Here is an 18,776-nt window from a genome sequence, read left to right as displayed (position 1 = left end):
AGCCTTGAAATCATGTAATATGAACGTTACCTTTCATGTCTGATATATCTTCCAGGGTAGTTTAAACACATACACATATTCCTATTTTTAGAAACGCCAATTTAATTACCACTTATCATATAATCCTTCATACATATAATTTTTAAAATCCTTCAATTATGAAATTATACTAATGTGTCAGTCAAGAATATGGGAAAAAAGTCTGTATAGTCAATGGGATCACTGCTTTTATTTAACCTGTACAGAATAAATTGTGAATTTTGAATAAAAAGGTAGAACACAATCTAAGTTAATATGTAGAAAAATAAAATTTTGGCAAAGTAAAAATTGTTATATTGGGAAAATAAGTAGTATGCCAGTATTTCCTGTACTCACTTAGCAGTGAAATGTTACAGATAAAATATTTTAAGAAATTAGTTTCATGGGTATATAAAATTTCGTATAAGTTAAATTTAATGGAATTTACAGTGCATATTGAAAGCATGATACAAATGGTAATTTTAATTTTCTTATATTAATAAGGAAGCACAGTTTGCTACAGGTAGCACTTAACATAATTCACATCAGATTTATAATTTGTTATACATCTTTGCAGTTCAGCAAATGCTCTCAATACTGGTAAAAACAATTCTAAAATGTTCACTTAGGACAAAAAATAACTGTCTACATAAAAAAAAAAGACAAGATTTTAATATATGCTTATTTAATTCAGGTATGCAGAATTTTACATAAACTTAAAGAGGGATGAAAATATTTAAAGAGTAATAGAAAATCATTAGTTCTATACTTTAAGTGTTCAAAAGCTTATATAACTGTTGACTGATTTGGATTTATGTAACCAAAACTTGGAACATAAAAAAGTAGTGAAAGCTCACATTATCTTTCACATATTTCTAAATATCAAATTACATCAGTTTTCCATGAACCTAATTTGAAGTGTAATCAAAGACTAAAATGAAAGGAAAAAAAAACCTCTAGGAATAACAGAATTTTTTTTTTTAAAATTGAAAATTACCTAGCATCCCAAGATAATATGTAAACAAACCTTTATGCTGTTCAATGAGTTGTGTCCAGTTCCTATAATAAACTATTAAGTGGCATCAGTTGTATAGCATTCACTTTATTGTACGTGACTTTTATGTAGGTAAAGGTTTCGTTCATTATTTTTGCTACATTTTTAAAGTAGCAGAGAGGAGTAAACCTCAGCTATTAATCTTATTTTAAAAACAAATCGACAGAATTAGGGATCTGTCTTCAGAAAAGCCAGCAGCATTTTTCTACGTACTCTAGGTAAGTGTTGACCTAAATCTTTAATACCATCCTGAACAGCCATGCAATTAAAACAATCTTGGGAGATATTGCATAAGGTAGAACATGGAGCAGCTTGCACATTTTTGTTTCTGGATAATGTAGCCAAGTAAAGCAAATCCAGATCTTTTTCAATGGTTGCAATGTTTCATATACTTAGAGCTCTATAAAACTAGAGCCACTAGTATATAAGTATATGTACATATATATTTTAAATAAAGTCTCTTGTCTGCTTCAAAATTCAAGGGTGTTTTGGTTTTTACTGGTCAGTCATCTCAAGGGGGCAATAAATAAAAGTAAAAAAGGCTGAACTGTTTTGCATATCTTTGTGGAAGAATGTAGAACATTTACACTTTTAGAGTTCCAGAAAGGTCACTGTATGGACTGAACAGCTTATATATAACATCTGTGCAATTTTACTTGGCTGAGTATTTTAATGCAATAGCTCCTCTTAGATAAGAAGCCATAATTATTCTTGTCCAAATCCCTCTGTCTCTTCTATTGCAAAGAGCAGTTTTTCCTTTAGCTGTTCGTAGCTTTTATATGGTGGTAGATCCAAACGATTAAAGCTGTTAATAAGAGAGAAAAAAAAATCATAATATATTTGTAATGAATCATACTTAAAAGAATTATATTTTTTAACCTGTTTGATACACTGATAAAATGTATGTAAGAATTTTACTAAATACTTATTTTGAGAATAGGTAATAATATACTAGTATATTAACACTATTGAAAAGTCACTAAATTATCTATCTAGAAACAGTAAAGTGGTTCACTAATTAGAGCCCCAGAACCAAAGTGAGAAAGTCCCAAATTAAAATCTGATTGCAGACACATACTAGAAGCTTAGTGACTTTAACCAAGTTACTTGGCCACTGTCACCCTCAGTTTCCTCATCTGTTAATTGGGGATACTAATAGCATCTACCTCTCAGAACTGTGGTGAAGATCAAATAATTATGTGTAAAGTCCTTTACTACAATACTACAAAACATTAGTTACTATTATTAATAGCATCAACCTCGTAAGATTTTACTGTCTAGATAGATATATCGCTATATCCCAGAATTCCTATAGAAAATTTAAAATACACTTGGTACTTGTGTAATGTTAAGTGAAGCTTTAGGGAGTCCCACTCCCAATGTAGTTCTACAGCCCCTCATGTGGCTTCAGTGCCTAGAGTGGAGCATCCCTGGCCAGGCTGTACTAGCTCTCACTTCCAAAATTCCAATAGGAGCCAGAGTTTGGGCTTGCACAGGGTCTTACTTTGCTGACACAAAGTCCTATTGTCTACCGACTGGGGGAGTAAAATTTGTGTAATGTGAATTTCTGTAAAGGAGGAACTATCTTTATAGTCATGTAGAGTAGATGAAGATCATGCATATTAAAAGAAAATTACTCAATTACCTGTATTCCAAAATTACATAAATATTTGCATACCTATGTTTGCCAGTTTCTTATGATATCTCTTGTTCCATGCCTGGATATATGTACACTTCTTTATTCACTCAAACAATCTCACTTCTCTGCCCTTTCTCCTACCTACCTCCCACAAAATCAATGCCTAAAATAACCTTCTAAACTTTCAAGAAGGTGTTTACTTCGTTGATACTTAAATAAATATTTAATTGAATACAAAATCTCAAATATTCACATTCCTAAAAGAAATCTCCACAATTTTTCATGTTACAACAATAGTTGGGCTATTGAATGTTTGTGTATATAATGTACCACTCTCTAACAAGAGTTCTAGTCTAGGAATCAAAAAGATATACAATCTGCTGCTTGTCCAATTCATCTTGTTTGGCCCTAATAAATTTTTTTAAAGAAGAATTTAAAGTACTCAAAATTGTAATAATTAGGGAATGGCTAAACAATAATTTAAAAAATATTTAAAAGTGGATATTTATAAGCATGCTTCACGATGGAATTTGATTATGAAATGTTTGGTACTAGATTATGACATAATTAGAAACATATATATCCTCCTTAGAGCCAAGAGATATTTAAAGCTTCCTTCCACTCAAAAAAAGTAAAAGGTCATTAAACTAACCATGTATGACTTCGTGGTAACCAGGTTTCTTTGCCAACTTTTTCAATGCAAAACTTCTGAGGACCATTACTTCCTGAATTAGGGAAACACAATGAAAACAGATTCATTTAATCTAAACTGCATTGTTAATCAAAATGTTGTTTCCAAAGAAAAAGAAATCTAATAATTACACTACCCATTCATAATTATAAATGAACCTAGAGAGAATCTGTAATGAATTATGCATACCCATGAGTTCAGCAAATCCTCCTAAAGGTAGTCGGCAGGTTCCAGTGACAAACTGCATTAGACGCATTCTAACTTCATTGTCTGTCTCTTTCACATACTGAGAAACAAAAATTATTCAAATTTAAAAACAACACTATATCAATAATAAATAGTTTGGTACCTAAAATGTTCAAGATACTAATATAAAACAATGAAAGTATTTGGAAAATCAGACAGCAATATGTAATAATAAAAAGGGGGAAAAAAAGGTTAATACGAATTTTAATAATATTTTCAGTTATATCAAAGCATGCTGAAAAATTTTTTTGATAACATTTCTGTTTTAAAGGTATGACAGGCATTTTTAAAAGATAAAATTCTAAGAAAGATTTTAAAACTGATGGAACTAGTTGGTTTTTCAAACTCAAATAATTTTTTCACATAAACAGAATTCAATGAATTTAAAGACTCCAATGGATTGTGTCTCAAAGTTAATATTCAAAAAATTCAATCTTCTAAAGAACGATATTTTTGCATCTAAGAGATGAGTATCATTAGATCTGTTTCTCAAAGTGATTAGAGAAAAAAAGGAAAAGAACCCTATGTATTCTAAAATATTTATAGTAGCTCTCTTTGTGATGACAGAATTGGAAATTGAGGAGATGCCCATTAATTAGGAATTGGCTAAACAAGTTATAGAATATGATTGTAATAAAATACTACTGTGTTCTAAAAAATAATGAGTAAACTAATTTTAGAAAGAACACGGGAAGACTTGCATGAAATAATGAGAAGTAAAATGAGTAGAACAAAGAAAATGTTATATACAATAACAGCAACACTTTTTGAAGAACTATCAATGACTAAGTTATTGTGAGTATAATAAATCAACTACAAAGGATCTATGAAGGAAGATGCTATCCATTTCTAGAGAAAGAACTGGTAAAAAGAGAGTATATAGTATGGTTTTATACATATGCAAATATCTATGGAAAATGGCCTTTACTGTGGAGTGAGAAAAAAAATGCATTGTGAGAATAGAAGAAAACTCAGAAGAAAGCATAAAAATGGATGGTAGTTTTTATTACATGGTTTTCAAAAAAGAAAAGAAAATAATATGAAATAGTTTCATATCAAATCCTTTCTTTGTGTTGTGCTGTATACCTGAAAATGGTATTTTTGCATTTAAGTTAAAAACGAATTTTAAAAAGTTTTTTATAAGAGAAATGAATGAACAGATGATGTGCTCATAATAAGAGATGAATCAATTGAAGAATAAAAGCCACCTCCCAGATATAGAGGTGGAAAGGACCTTAAGAGATTATTAATTCCAATTTCCTCATTTTATAGATGAGGAAACAGGCCTGTAGGTTAACTAGCTGATTAAGAGTGAGGAAAAATGAAAACCCCCTGGTACTCTTTATTCTAAGTGCAATGATCTATCCAATATGCAATTCTTCCTCCTTGACAGACAACATTTTAAAAATAATCTGAAACTTCAAAATTTTTCCTTCAAGTTTCCAGAGCAAGAGACCAGAATAATTCTGATAAGCTAATAAAACATGCATGAAAGAATACAATAATAAAGAATAAAACATGCAATAATAAATATATACTTTATGGTTTGAAATACTTACTAGCTGTTTGACTCTGGCAAGTCACAACCCTAATTACTCCCAAAAACAAAAGAAAAAGAAAAAACAAAAACAACAACAAAAAACACTAATACTTTTAAGAATCTATGATCTTATTGATGTTATCCAGTAGTAACACCTCCAATTCACTATCCTGGAACAAGTCTTGTCCATCTGTGTTCTTCCATATTATCAACCATACAAGATAGTTAATCTCTTAGGGCTTAAATTTCCTCAATAGCATTATGACAAATTTGGATGCTAATGCCCCTTTTAGGTCTAACTACTATGACCTGAAAATTTTTGCTTATTCAACCCATTCAAATAGTTAATTATTTATTAATAGTGAATAATACAATAAATCTTACTCATGAATTCATTATTTAAATGGGGAGAAAAGGGTAAATACCTAAGCTATCTTTTTTTTTTTTGCAAAGAATATATTTTCACATCTGAATTTTAAAATATGTAAGTAAATACCTGCCAGAACCAAATGATTTGCTTGCTATTTCTTGTGTAATGTCGATATACAGTATTTCTCTGCCAGTCTGCTAAATCGACTTCTTGCATGCCACACAACATTACCTGAGAATCAACCAAAAGAACTTTTGAGTTAAATTACTACAAGATGATGACTTGGTATATAAGCAAAAAACATCCTATAAAATTCAAAGTAAGATATACTTTATATAATGAGTGATCTTTTAAGAATTTTAAAGTGTTTTGCATTTCTCATTGACAAGTATAACACTGTAGAGAACTATTAAAAACGGAAGAGAAAAGGCCAGAACTATTTATTTCCCCAAGGAAAATATTTATTCCTATATTGATCAAAAATTAATACAGTAAATACAAACATGCAAACTTAATAGCAATAAAGACTTGCCCATGGTCAGAAAGTTAATGTTAGGGACAAGACTTTAACAAAGTTTTTCATATTTCTAAGACTGGAACTCTAAACCCTATGAATAATTCCTCATTTATCTAACACCAATGAACAAGATGTTCCACACAAGTGAATATTCTAGATAAATGAATAATATTGCAAATGTGTGAAAATAAGACATGAAAGTAGGTAAATCATTTACTCTTTTAAAGCACAAAATTTTTTTTTTCATTTTTAGGAATTATTTTTAAAATGTATTATATATCATCCTACCTTCTGAAACACAAGATATAGAAAATAATTTAACCATCTGATGATTCAAAGTAAGATGCATACAGAGTAAGATGACACATAAGACGTGTCAAAAAAAACCCCATTGTATTAGCTAAATAAGTGTGGACAATCACACAAGGCCAAAATAAACTAGAGATACTATATCCTATATCCATTCTAAGGTGGTATTATAATTAAATGAGTTAATTTATCTTCAAGTACTTTGAAAACTATGATATTATATTTGAACTACTTGCCATCTAAGGGAGAGGATGGGCCAAGAAGAGGGAAAATTGAAACACAAGGTTTTGCAAGGGTTAATGTTGAAGAATTATCCATACAAATGTTTTGAAAAATAAAAAGCTTTAATAAAAATTTTTTTAAAAAAGATCATGAAGTGGGAAAAAAGCTATTATGTTTTGTGCAAATGTATGATACTATTTCTCTCAGGATGGCAGTCAGTCATAAAATCTGTAGACGCCATTTAAGAGATAGTATGGTATAGTGAAAAGAGCACCTGATTTGGGAATCAGAGATTCTACTGTTTACTATTTGCAAGACTCATGGCAAATAACTCAAACACTCAATCTTAAGTATGAACTAAGAAAGTTGGACCAGATGATTGTTAAAGTTCTTTACACCTAGAAACAATATTTTCCTTTAATAATCAACCCTCTGGGGAACCTAGATGATGCAGAGGATAGAGCACTGGCCCTGGAGTCAGGAGGACCTGAGTTCAAATCCAGCCTCAGACACTTAACACTTCCTAGCTGTGTGGCCCTGGCAAGTCACTTAATCCCAACTGTCTCACAAAAGAAACAATTCCTCTACAGAGGCTCTGCAAAAAGACCACAAACATCTATTCCTGTAGCAGTGAATTATTTGGAAAAAATTTGTTAGTATGCCCCCAAAAGTTACTAAATTCTATCTACTCTTTGAGCCAGGTATATCACTACCAACTAGGCCTATACTCCAAAGAAACTGAAAAAAAAAATGAAAAGAACTAGACACAATTATAAACACAAATTAGAGGCTTGTTTAGCTGTAAAGAACTGGAAACTAATGGGATGCTCATCAATGAGGGAATGGGATATGAATTATTGCTGTGCTATAGAAATTTACAAAAGGGATGCTTCCTTTCTCAAAAACATGGGAAGAATTGCATAAACTGTACAAACTGAAGCAATCAGAATAACTCCTGATCTGAATTGAGAATAAGTACAGAGAAAGTAAGCACAGGAAAAGGTCGAGGAATCTCTGGTTCTTCCTCTCAGAAATTTGAAGAGATCAGCTGAGAATTCTGTCTTCCATTGTAAACCTTCAATCAAATATTTCTGAATTTGTATATTTCCTTGAGACTTTTTTTTCCCTATAACTGTCTTTTATATTATTTCTTTTGTATTTTACAAGTACTATGAGCTCCATGAGAGCAAGGATCATATGGTAGATCTTTTTACATCTCTTCTAAGTCTAGCACAGTGAATTTAAACAAAATAATCAGTGCAGAATTCTACTCTCTTAAATCCCTATATAATTATTACTCTGTATAGGCCACTAACTTGGGGAAATGTTCAGATACTACTGCCCATGATAAATTCCTTCAGCAAATTATGGCTATCAGGTAAAACAGCTTTTGGATGGAAGAGCAAAGAATGATTCTTACATTTTTAAACTAAGTTGTATTGCTTTTAAAAAAATCAGTATAAAATCATTTTTTAATCAGTGTAAGTAGACAGCCTCAAGCAGAATCCTTGCTTAATCAAATGACAGAAATTGAAATTATATTGTTTAATGCAATGTAAGTACTTCCTAGGGAAGGAAAAAACCCTATAAATATATCATTTCCTCGAAAGTCTCTTTAAAAGAACCTGACCTCCAATTCTTTTTCATCAAAGTACTGAAGCCATTGAAGGGGAACAACTTCATTAAAACCATCGAGAAAAGCTTTGGTTTGGTCTTGTACTCCTCGAGAAAAACGCCATTCTGCCATCAAACTGAAATAAAGAAGATATTTTAAAAATGAACCTCTGTGTGTTAAGGAAAATGCTTAAAAATTCTGGGATCTTCTCTTACCATTTTCATGCATAAACAGGCCTTTCTTCAACCCTCAATTTTCCAAAGAACTATAAATAGTTAGTTTTTAGTATTACTATACAGTGCTATTAAATGAGCATATTTACTATAAAGAAAAAGCTACATAAACCAACATATTTGAGTCCAATCAATTTAAAGTGGTGATGGTAACATTTGGTTACCATCCAAAAATGATCCAAAAATGATTACATGCTCAGGAACAAATCACAAGTTGACAGAAATTGCTGTATTTTAGAGATTAATGTTGTGTATTAAAGATATAATTCAAGCAAGAGCAAAATAGACTGATCTACAGGATGAACTGGGGCTAAGAAAACAATTTAAAAACAATGATGTACTGTCAGTAAAAAGTTATTATAAAATAAAATATAAAAAAATAAAAAATAAAAACAATGATGTAGAATCCTGTCATTCTACATAGGCTCAGAATCACTGTCCAAATTAAAAGGCAGAAAATTATATGTATTTAAAGATTTTAGAATACAAAAAATATGCACACTTTTCCTTCAATTGCTAAGGCAGAAGAATGAGGATAATAAAGGTGAATAAAATAAAATTTAACTTAGCATCAAAATATACTTTTACTATTTATTACTTCTTTAATACTTTCCTCATCAGGAAACAAATATTTTTTACAGTTCCTTACTAAAACTAATCCTTATCCAAATCACTATTGTTCCTCTAGTTCCATCTACCCCATGAAGTTTTCCTCAGGCAAGTGATCTCTCCGTATTTTTCCTTAAAGGATGCCTGACTGATTTGCCAATATCAAATAATAATAATTTGTCAAATATTACATGACAGCTGTTACCTTTTTGTTTTTGTATTTCTAAACTCCTTGAGGGCAAGAATAGTGTTTTAAATGTTTTTTTCAGTAAAGAGTGTTTAAAATGTTTTAAAAAGTTGATTGCATTCACCAGCGCTTTTCACATAGATGGGCATTCCAAAACTATGTGATAAATGACTCATTAAAACTATCTTATATAGTAGGAAAGCTAAAACTATTGTTTAAATTTAAGAAAAACAAGACACAAAAGAAATAGTGACTTTCAAAGGTTTGGACCTTGTCAGTGGCTGATCTACTAATTCATTATTACTTTCTTACCAGCTTTCTATATAGGAAGGAATCTATCTGCCAAGATTCAAACATGAAGAGTGCAAAGATTCTCACTAGTCTTATTCTATTAAACTATATCACCTTACCCAATATATTCTTCCTTGTTCTCCTCAGTCACCAGGATATTAGAACCTCCCAACTTCAGATCATGTGAAGTTACTTTTCCCAAAATCTCCATATCAACTGAAAAATACATTTCCAAGCCACATTCTTCAATGTTGTTGTCTCTGAATTAAGAATAATAATAGTATTAACCCAAAAATATAAATTTCAGGAAAATGAGTTATTAAAAATAGAAATCCACAAACCTTATCCAGATGAGGGAGTTATAGAATTCAGTATCAATAGATTCCAAATCTTTAATAGTAAGCTTCTTACTTAGCATGCGCTTGTAAAATGGCAAAGAAAAACCAGTATCAATAAACTTTCCATGAAACAGTGCCTGCCCAGAAAAATAAAAAGGTTCAGATTTACATAATAACTATTATTTTTTTCATCATAACTGGTAAATGATTGGTACATCAATTAATTATAACATTATAACAAATAATAAATGGGAATAAAAACATTTGGAAAAACTTATGAACTACTACGCAATAATGAAAAATAGGGCTAGAGACAATTTAAAAGCATTTAGCAAATTCTTATTGTGTTTTCCAGGTAATATGCCAACTATTAGGGACACAAAGACGAATTGAGACAACGTCTACTAAGAAACTCTATGTTTTATATATAGTATGCATGTATAGTGTCTGTCTATCTATCTCCCTCCTTCCCTATCTATCTATAGATTAGATATAATATATATAAAAATATAGATTAGATATACATAGATATAAAAGAAAGAAAAAAAAATAAATACTAAGTAGTTAGGGAGGAAATCCACTATGATAGCTATCCTTTCCAACTTTGTGTAATCTATAAACAAGCTATATATGTCATCACTAAATCAATGATAAAAATGTAATGGACACATGGTTAAAGATAAATCTCAACAGTAGAGGTGTTTCTCTATACTGACAATGATTCATTATGACTACTTCTGCAGTCTAGTCATTCAAACATTTTTCAATGAAGCATAAAACTATCTATTTGGTCCTTACTGCTAAAAAAGCACACATTTTTCCTGATTCAAATTTCAAACATAAATACTGTTATGATAATAACAGTAATAATCTCAACTTGACAGGCATTGTTAGGAAAAGAAGCTAAGAAAAACTGAGGTTGAAGAAAACGAGGTTCAAAGGGTTTAAATGACTTGCTGATGGACACGAAGCTAATAAGCATATGAAGTACAATTGAAATTAGGATCTTAACTCCAAATCCAATGTTGCATTTACATCAGATTGCCTTTTCCTAAAGTATAAATTCTACTCTACAATGACTATTATCTTTTCTGAATTCCAGTACTGTCTGAGTCAGTTTCTCTTGAGTTAATACTGTAACCATAAAGAAGAGAGAATGAAATGCTTTCTCTGGAAGATTTAATCTCAAGTGATTAGAAGCAAGTGCTTTCTTATGCCTTTTGTGTTAGCCTTATATGATGAAATTAATTTTATTTATTTTTTAAAAATTCTAACTAATTAAAAACTAGTTTTTAATCTTCCTTATTGAGTTTTGTTAACATTCTCAAACAAAATATATCTACCTCTAAATTTAAAATGTACTCCAAATAGGAAATAATAGCTTTCAAATGAGTAAAAATGTCAAGTATTTGTTATCAGCAAATTCTAAATTCAATTAACAAAATGGTAACATAAAAAATCAAGAACTAACCATAGCAATAAAGCGTCCAATGAAACAGAAGTATGAAAGGTGATCTGGATTGATTGTTGATGCTGGATTAATCTGAAGACAGTAATTGCTCTTTCCAGCATACTCAAACAAACAATACATAGGATTCAGTACTTCATGGGAAAGTAAAAAAAACCATTCTCTACAAGAAAAAAAATAGGATCAAGTTATTCTGCCTCTTCAGTTACTAAGTGTACTGGATTTAAAACAAAATGATCAATGGGCAAAACATCTTTCTCACCATATAAGCATCATGCATCTTTTTTAATGGATACATAATAAATTATAAACTCTTCTGCCTGGATGCAAATTCTTAACCCTTAATTCTTAATTATCTTCTCATTAATCTCCTATATGTATAAACTTTGCATGAAGTCTACTCATTGTTTTCCAAACAGGATACACAAATAGTTCTAGCTTTAAAACTTGCTTATAGGGACTTTGCCAAAATGCCTTTTTTGGGGGTTGGAATTAGGGATAAGGGATTCGAAAGTTCCAGTTCATATTTTACATTTGCCACAAAGCATTCCTGATCAACTCTTATCAACATTACTATTTCCTATGAATTCTCTCATCACACATTGTACCATTCCTTTCAAAATTAGCAACATGCAAACTTTTAAAAACCTGTCTCTAGCGTACAGTTAAATTTTTCTGGAAATAAAGGTCTTTGTGTTCTAAGTGTTTAGCATATGCTCTACACAGAAGTATTTGTTACTGATCATGATATATATATATGCAATGCTATCAACACAAAAGAAGCTTTATGTTAGTAGTCAATACATCATTAATAAAGCTAAAAGTATTAAAAAAATAAAATTTTACTTCATTAATACAAGAAACATTAATAAAGAGCTGTATTGGAAAAGCAGGAAATCATCAGAGAGGTGAAGGAACTAGAAGGGGGAAAAATGGATTGATAATAAAGCAAGACTAAGGATTTATCAACAGACAGAGAGTCTGTGAACTCTAAAGGCACACATATACTATGGAGGAAAGATCCCAATATATTTGGTGGACCTTCTGAGGAAGAATGAGAAGACTGTATTTATTATCCCTCAAGACATCAAACAGGGATGGACTAAAGTACCCACACATCAGTAAGTTCACAGATCTGTCAAAAAGACTGCAATATTATATATAGAAATTTTTGTTAAATACTTGGGAAGATATAAGAATCCAGTGGGAGAAGGTGTATACAAAAATAATTTCATTACAAAATGTATGAATGATGCAATTTAGTTTATGAGATCAATCACTCAATCTGACAGGGAGTAAAACAGAAAAAGGCTTCATTGAGTAGGTTAGAATTTCAAATATTTCAGTAAAAACATAGCAGTATCTCACTTTAATAAAACCTAAAATAAAAATCTCTGAACACATAGCAAAGATAAAGTACATACAAAATTACAAAATACATACACAATCACAAAAGAATTCTTTGTATGATTCTTTGATATCATTATTTCAGCTCATGTGTGTTTATAAAAATGTATCTATTTTCATAAAATGATGGTAAACTTGGAATTTAAAAAGAAATCATTTGTTTTGTCTTTTTACCTTGCCAGGCCACCATAATCAAGTCCTTCTTCGCCCCTGAATATTACATACAATCTCCTCCTCAAGTCATATGGTTTTAGAGCCATGATCTGGCAAAAAAGCAAACAAATTCAGAACCATAAAAAGCTACATTCTTAAACATTCCTCTCATACAACATTTATCTAGATCAAATGTTTCAAACATGCAGGCAATACTGACCCAATCTTGGGCTGCTGAAAGAAGATTAAAATATAACTGGAAATTAGTTAACAAAATAAGTAAATAATATAGATAATGTTACTATGTTGTCTTCTAAAATAGTATGTGGATCAGCTTTTTACTTTAGTTGGATATCACTGACCTAACTGATTAAATTCACATATTTCCATATTTTATAAGCCTTCTTTAGCTCATGGTATTCACTGTGAATCAACTTTGTACAATTTTGAAATCATACTTAGAATTAGCTAAGTAAGTTAAAGGGTTGTTCTAATAAAGTCTCTAAATACAATGGTTTTATTTAAATACTGCAAATTTAGAGAAATAATTTGTACTATGCTTGATAATCCAGGGAGAAATTAAAGAAACAAGAGACACAGCCAGGGACTTTGAGGAGTTCTTAGTTTAGCTCAAAAGAATATGTATCCAAGTGGAAAACTGAGAAATGTACCCAGCAGAATAGAATCAAGTGTAAATATATATGTTTACTGAACTTTTTTGCAACATGATCAAGAAAATCTCACTGTGACATGCACAAATTAAGCTCATTAATCTATCTACATTTTTGTTCATATTATTTCTCCTCTTGGAAGAACAATCCTCATATTTATTAAGGTCATAATCAAAAAGAAATTTTTAAAAAATCAATAGAAAACAAATATATCAGCATACAAAGAAAAACATGAAAAACAACTGTATAAGAAACAAAATTTCTACTATGCATTTTCTTCTTTAAAATGTTTATTAACAGTTTGGGCAGCTAAATGGTACACTAGAGAGAGTGCCAAGCCTGGAGACAAGAAGAGCTGAGTTCAAAAATCATCTCAGACAATTATTACTTATGTGATCCTGGACATGTCACTTAATACCATTTGCCTCATCTGTAGAATGAAATGGAGTAGAAAATGGCAAACCTCTCCAGTATCTTTCCCAAGAAAACCCCCAAAATGGGATCAAAAAAAGCCAGACAGAATTAAAGAAAATTAACAAGTTTATTACATTTAACAATGTAGAACAGTGCCAAAATTTATCTACAAATCCAAATTCTACTTGAAAACTTCCTTTAAGACCTACAGATACATTGCTAAATTTCTCTCAATTATACAATGATCTTTATCTTTTTATGAATTTCTAGAGGACTTAATACACTTAATATTCTTTTCACAAAGAACTAGCTCCCTGCTTTGTTTTTTCTAAATTCTCAATTAGTAAAAGACAAAAAGAGTTTCTTTGTGTCTCAGCATCCATCCAAGATTCAAACATAGAATCTTTTCCTTTTAAGTCCAATTATAGCTAAAGATCACACTACCACTACTAGGTCTATACCACAAAGAGATCAAACAAAAAGAAAAGGATCCATATTCCTAAAATTATTCCTATCAGCTCTTTTTGAGGTGACAAAGAATAGATATTGAGGGGATGCTCATCAATTGGAGAATAGCTTAACAAGTTGTGGTATATGATTGTGATGAAAGACTACTGTGCTATAAGAAATAATGAAGGAAATAGTTTCAGAAAAACATGTTAAGAACTATGTGAAATGATACAAAGTGAAGGGGGAAGTACCAGGAAATTTCTGTGCATAGTAACAGACATGTTGTAATAATGATCAAATGTGAACGACTTGGCTACTCTGATTAATTCAATGATGGCAGAAAATGTCAAAGTACCAATTATTAAAAATGCTATCCATCTCCAAAGAGAGAAATGATGAACTCTAAATGCAAACTGATGTGATTTTCTCACTTTGTTTTTTGGGAAATGTGGTTAATATGGAAATGTTTTACATTTCTTCAGATATATAAATTGAAAAAAAAATAAGGAGAGGGTAGTTTCATAAAAATCTGGGAAGACTTATATGCATTGGTGGAGAGTAAACAGAACCAAGAAAACAGTATATAGAGTAACAGAAATATTATAAAGATATTTTTATCTTTACAGCTGTGAAAGATTTAATAATTGATCAACATGATGATCAAAATACAATCCCAAAGAACTCATGAAAAACAAGCTACTCATACCTCCCATTAGAGAAGTAATAGTACACTATAGAGTACAAACTTTTGGTGGGGGTGAGGATGAGGGAAAAGTTTAGGAGGGATGGGAACACAGTTAATATGGAAATTTGTTTTGTGTGACCATACATATTTTAATGGGTTTTATTTTTCTTGCATTCTTGATCTCAAATTAAAGGAGACATCTTTTAAAAATCACTGGACTCATTGACAATCAAGATGAAAAAAGAGCCCTGATACCATCACATTTAAAAAAAAAAAATCATAAATGAAATTATTCATTTATTAGAATAAGAAAAAAAAGCAAAACTAGAATCCACTGACTACATCATGAAAACAAACTCAAAATGATAGTAACAGGAATGTTATAACAAAAATCTAGAATTCCCATGTTAAAGAAAAAAATATTGTAAGCACACAAAAAAACATTTAAGTAGCAATGAACCATACTAATACCAAGGAATACAAGCTTTTCCTAAAAATAAAAAACCATTACATAAAATATCTGAAAAGGGAAAAGATGTAAGTGAACAACTGAAACTAATTTACCAAGCAAATATTAATCCTACAAAGGAAGAAGTGATAAGATAGTAATGAAGAGGTAGTGAAAACTGAGTCTAGAGTTTGGTACTCTACAAAAGAATTGCAAGTTGATATAGTGAGAGGATCAAGGTCAAAGGAAAAACTTTTAAGCATAGGATAGCTCCCAAGCATGTTTTGTTATGAGTATGTTTCCATTTAATAACAATTCCCTAGAAAACTCAAGTGGATTAGAATTGGAAAATTTAAGAAATATAAAGCATGGACATACAAAAAACACAAAACGTAAAAGCCCACAAATGACAGAAAATTCCAATAAGGAGACTATTTTGTCAATGATATCTTGTCATGATTTAAGGAGGAAAACTTTTCCCCTATAAAATTAACTACATGTGCTTAAACTGAGACTGTGTTTAGGCTAAATTATACCATTTTCTTTTTGTTTTCTTAGTTAAAGTTTTAGGGCTTACAAAACCAATTGAAGGAAAAGAATTAGTAAAATTCAATTAGTAAAAGATAAAAAGAGTTTCTTTGGGTCTCAGCATCCATCCAAGATTCATATATAGAATCTTCTCCTTTTGATTCCATTTATAGCTAAAGATCTATTATAGATCTATCAAATTCAACCAACTTAATAGTAAAGATTATAATCTTCAGGTTGCTTTCATAATCTTTCTTTTTAACACATGATGGGAAAGGAAGAGAGAAATATTACTGATTAAAAATATGAATATAGTAATATTTGAACATAGATTACATTTATAATTCAATCTGGAGAAAAGAAATCTTCATGGAGGTTTCCAAAAAATTAAAGTGATTGAATGATAAATCAAAATTCATTGTATAGCTACTCTAATTACTATCAGGTACAAGGTATAGATGGAATGTTGCACATTAAGTCAAATAAAATTTTCAAATAAATGTTTTCTATATGACTATAAGTTTAAAATAACATGAGTACCTTAATATTAATAAAATTTATGGCATAATAAAGCAATGCCATTTTTGTATGTTATATAAAAATAGTAATAGTAAATAATTTTACCTGTTGGAAAGAGTCTTCAAATAATGTCTGCCGGGACACATTGATTTTCACATGGCTGGGTAGTGCATTAGACTAGAAATATAAGTAATACTATTCAGTATACATACATATTTTATATAAAGACAGAAACAAATATCTTTATGAATGCAATATTTTTTAGTACCTGGCACAAATAACGGAAGTGTGCAAGTTTCCACCGAAAGCTGCGTTCATAAGCAATTTGTGGGCCTTTAGTTCTAAATGAAGTAAAAAATAACTTAGTAAAATCATATAAACTCAAAGTTAGAAAAAACATCAAAGTTCATTTACTCCAACCCTAACAAGTTTCTACTTTAAGACTTCTAGTAATGGGAACACTAATACAGCAAATTGATAGAATTTTTTGGAAAGCTCTAATTTGAATAATTCTTCAAATTTAGTTAAAATCTTCTTCTCTATAACTTTAACATACCTCTGCTTCTATCCTTTGTCAAGTAAAAGGAAACTAATACTTCTTACACTTAAACATCCAAGTGAAAATTACTAAGTTCAATTTTCAATGCTTAACTTAAGATACAATAACTATACATTATATGTAAAATATCATCCTAAAGTATTATAGATATAAAAATGAAAAAAAAAAAATAACAAAACAAAAATAGCTCTTCCATTAATAGAACTTACAAAATTCTATAAGAAAATCATAACTCCACTTTTAAAAGTTTCATCTTTAACTTATTTAAGTGTTCTTAGAGGGTACTACTATAGCAATGGAGAAATTCTATTTAACAATTTCATTATGGTATGAAATGAACTTTAAGATTTCTAAAGTCAATAGAGTAGAAATCTTGTTAGACTCTACCTAGCTGGTATCAAATAATGGACTATTTTTAAGAAGTGGCCTAATTTTGAAGTAGTTCATCTTCAGAAGGGTGGTATGAAGCAGTGAAATTATGTTGGTCACAATTACCTTGTAAAACCATCTACTATGGTGTAGAGGATTTAGAAGTAATTTTAAAGCCACATTTATTATTACTCCAAATGGTATTTTTGACTAAGAAATATTTGATTCTCTTAGATAATTATAACTTAGGAAATAGTTACATTGAAAAGTTTGTGTTACTAGTACCTCTATATTATAGCATTTAATCAAAGATAAACTAGTTTGTCAAGAGATGGCATAATCTTTATTGGGAATAGCAAGCAGACTAATTTGGTTGGAATTTAGAGTGCATGGGAAGACTAATGTGGAATATATCTGGAAAGATAGGTAAAAGCCATATTGTGAAAGACTTTAAATGTCAAAAAGGGAGCTTACATTTTATATTAGAGCCTACAGAACCACTGATGCTTTTTGAGCAGGAGTAATAACGTTAACCCTATACTTCATGAATATTAATTTGGCATCTATACAGAAAATATATTTGGAATGAGAAGAGATTGGAAGCAGGAAGAATAGCCGATTCAAAATGACTTCAAAGACTTTTATTTCCTACCTATTAAAATATAAGCAATTTAATTTTGTGACATTATTCAGTGCTCCACAATAACCTGACAATCCTCTTCTATAAGAAAATACTTGACACATAGAAAGGAGATTTTAATACAGCCTATAAATTTTTGGCCTTTTTATATTTTCCTTTTTTCCCCTTATTTTTTTCCTAATGCACACCTTTATGTTGAAGTTACAGAATATGAAAGCATATTTTGACTTATTTTGGAGGATCAATTCTACAAATAGATCTTTTTGTAGAATTCCTCAAATCTTTTTTCTCTACAACAGATATTGGCATGTAAGCTATAATTATTTTCAGTTACTGGAGAGGAAATTTTCTTTTTTCATGCTTAAGCACTGCAATAGAAGATACTCAAAGGTTCAATGGAATGCTTTTGTATATGCTATAAAACCAATTCCACTTATTCTTATTGGTACTATCAAGGAGAACCTGTGAACCATTAAAACTACAATTTTGTTTTGCCTTCTGGTTTCAGTCATAAGGTCCTTGCCTCACATACAGAATCCCATTCCCAAACTGCTTTTTACATCATCTCTCAAATACATTCCTCTCC

At 30.3% G+C, this 18,776-nt stretch overlaps 1 protein-coding gene across 5 annotated transcripts in view; it reads right to left on the bottom strand.

Annotated features, from left to right (window-relative positions):
- Positions 1 to 205: 205 nt before the first annotated feature.
- WWP1 (WW domain containing E3 ubiquitin protein ligase 1) overlaps positions 206 to 18,776 on the bottom strand; it is a 143,910-nt gene continuing 125,339 nt past the window's right edge. For all 5 annotated transcript variants that reach the window (XM_051970797.1, XM_051970801.1, XM_051970800.1 and 2 more), the window contains 11 exons: positions 16,891 to 16,963; positions 16,728 to 16,799; positions 12,929 to 13,017; positions 11,351 to 11,510; positions 9,883 to 10,016; positions 9,661 to 9,801; positions 8,237 to 8,357; positions 5,685 to 5,789; positions 3,592 to 3,688; positions 3,364 to 3,436; positions 206 to 1,877 (listed from right to left, as the gene is read on the bottom strand). In XM_051970797.1, the coding sequence (XP_051826757.1) occupies positions 1,778 to 1,877; positions 3,364 to 3,436; positions 3,592 to 3,688; positions 5,685 to 5,789; positions 8,237 to 8,357; positions 9,661 to 9,801; positions 9,883 to 10,016; positions 11,351 to 11,510; positions 12,929 to 13,017; positions 16,728 to 16,799; positions 16,891 to 16,963 (1,165 nt within the window). In that variant the 3' untranslated portion in view covers positions 206 to 1,777. The remainder of the gene's footprint in view (positions 1,878 to 3,363; positions 3,437 to 3,591; positions 3,689 to 5,684; positions 5,790 to 8,236; positions 8,358 to 9,660; positions 9,802 to 9,882; positions 10,017 to 11,350; positions 11,511 to 12,928; positions 13,018 to 16,727; positions 16,800 to 16,890; positions 16,964 to 18,776) is intronic.

This window comes from Antechinus flavipes, chromosome 1, assembly GCF_016432865.1.
Source record: "Antechinus flavipes isolate AdamAnt ecotype Samford, QLD, Australia chromosome 1, AdamAnt_v2, whole genome shotgun sequence".
NCBI classification, from domain to species: Eukaryota; Metazoa; Chordata; class Mammalia; order Dasyuromorphia; family Dasyuridae; genus Antechinus; species Antechinus flavipes.
The sequence above is the reverse complement of the archived record's forward strand: the minus strand, read 5'-3'. Positions and strand labels throughout refer to the sequence as shown.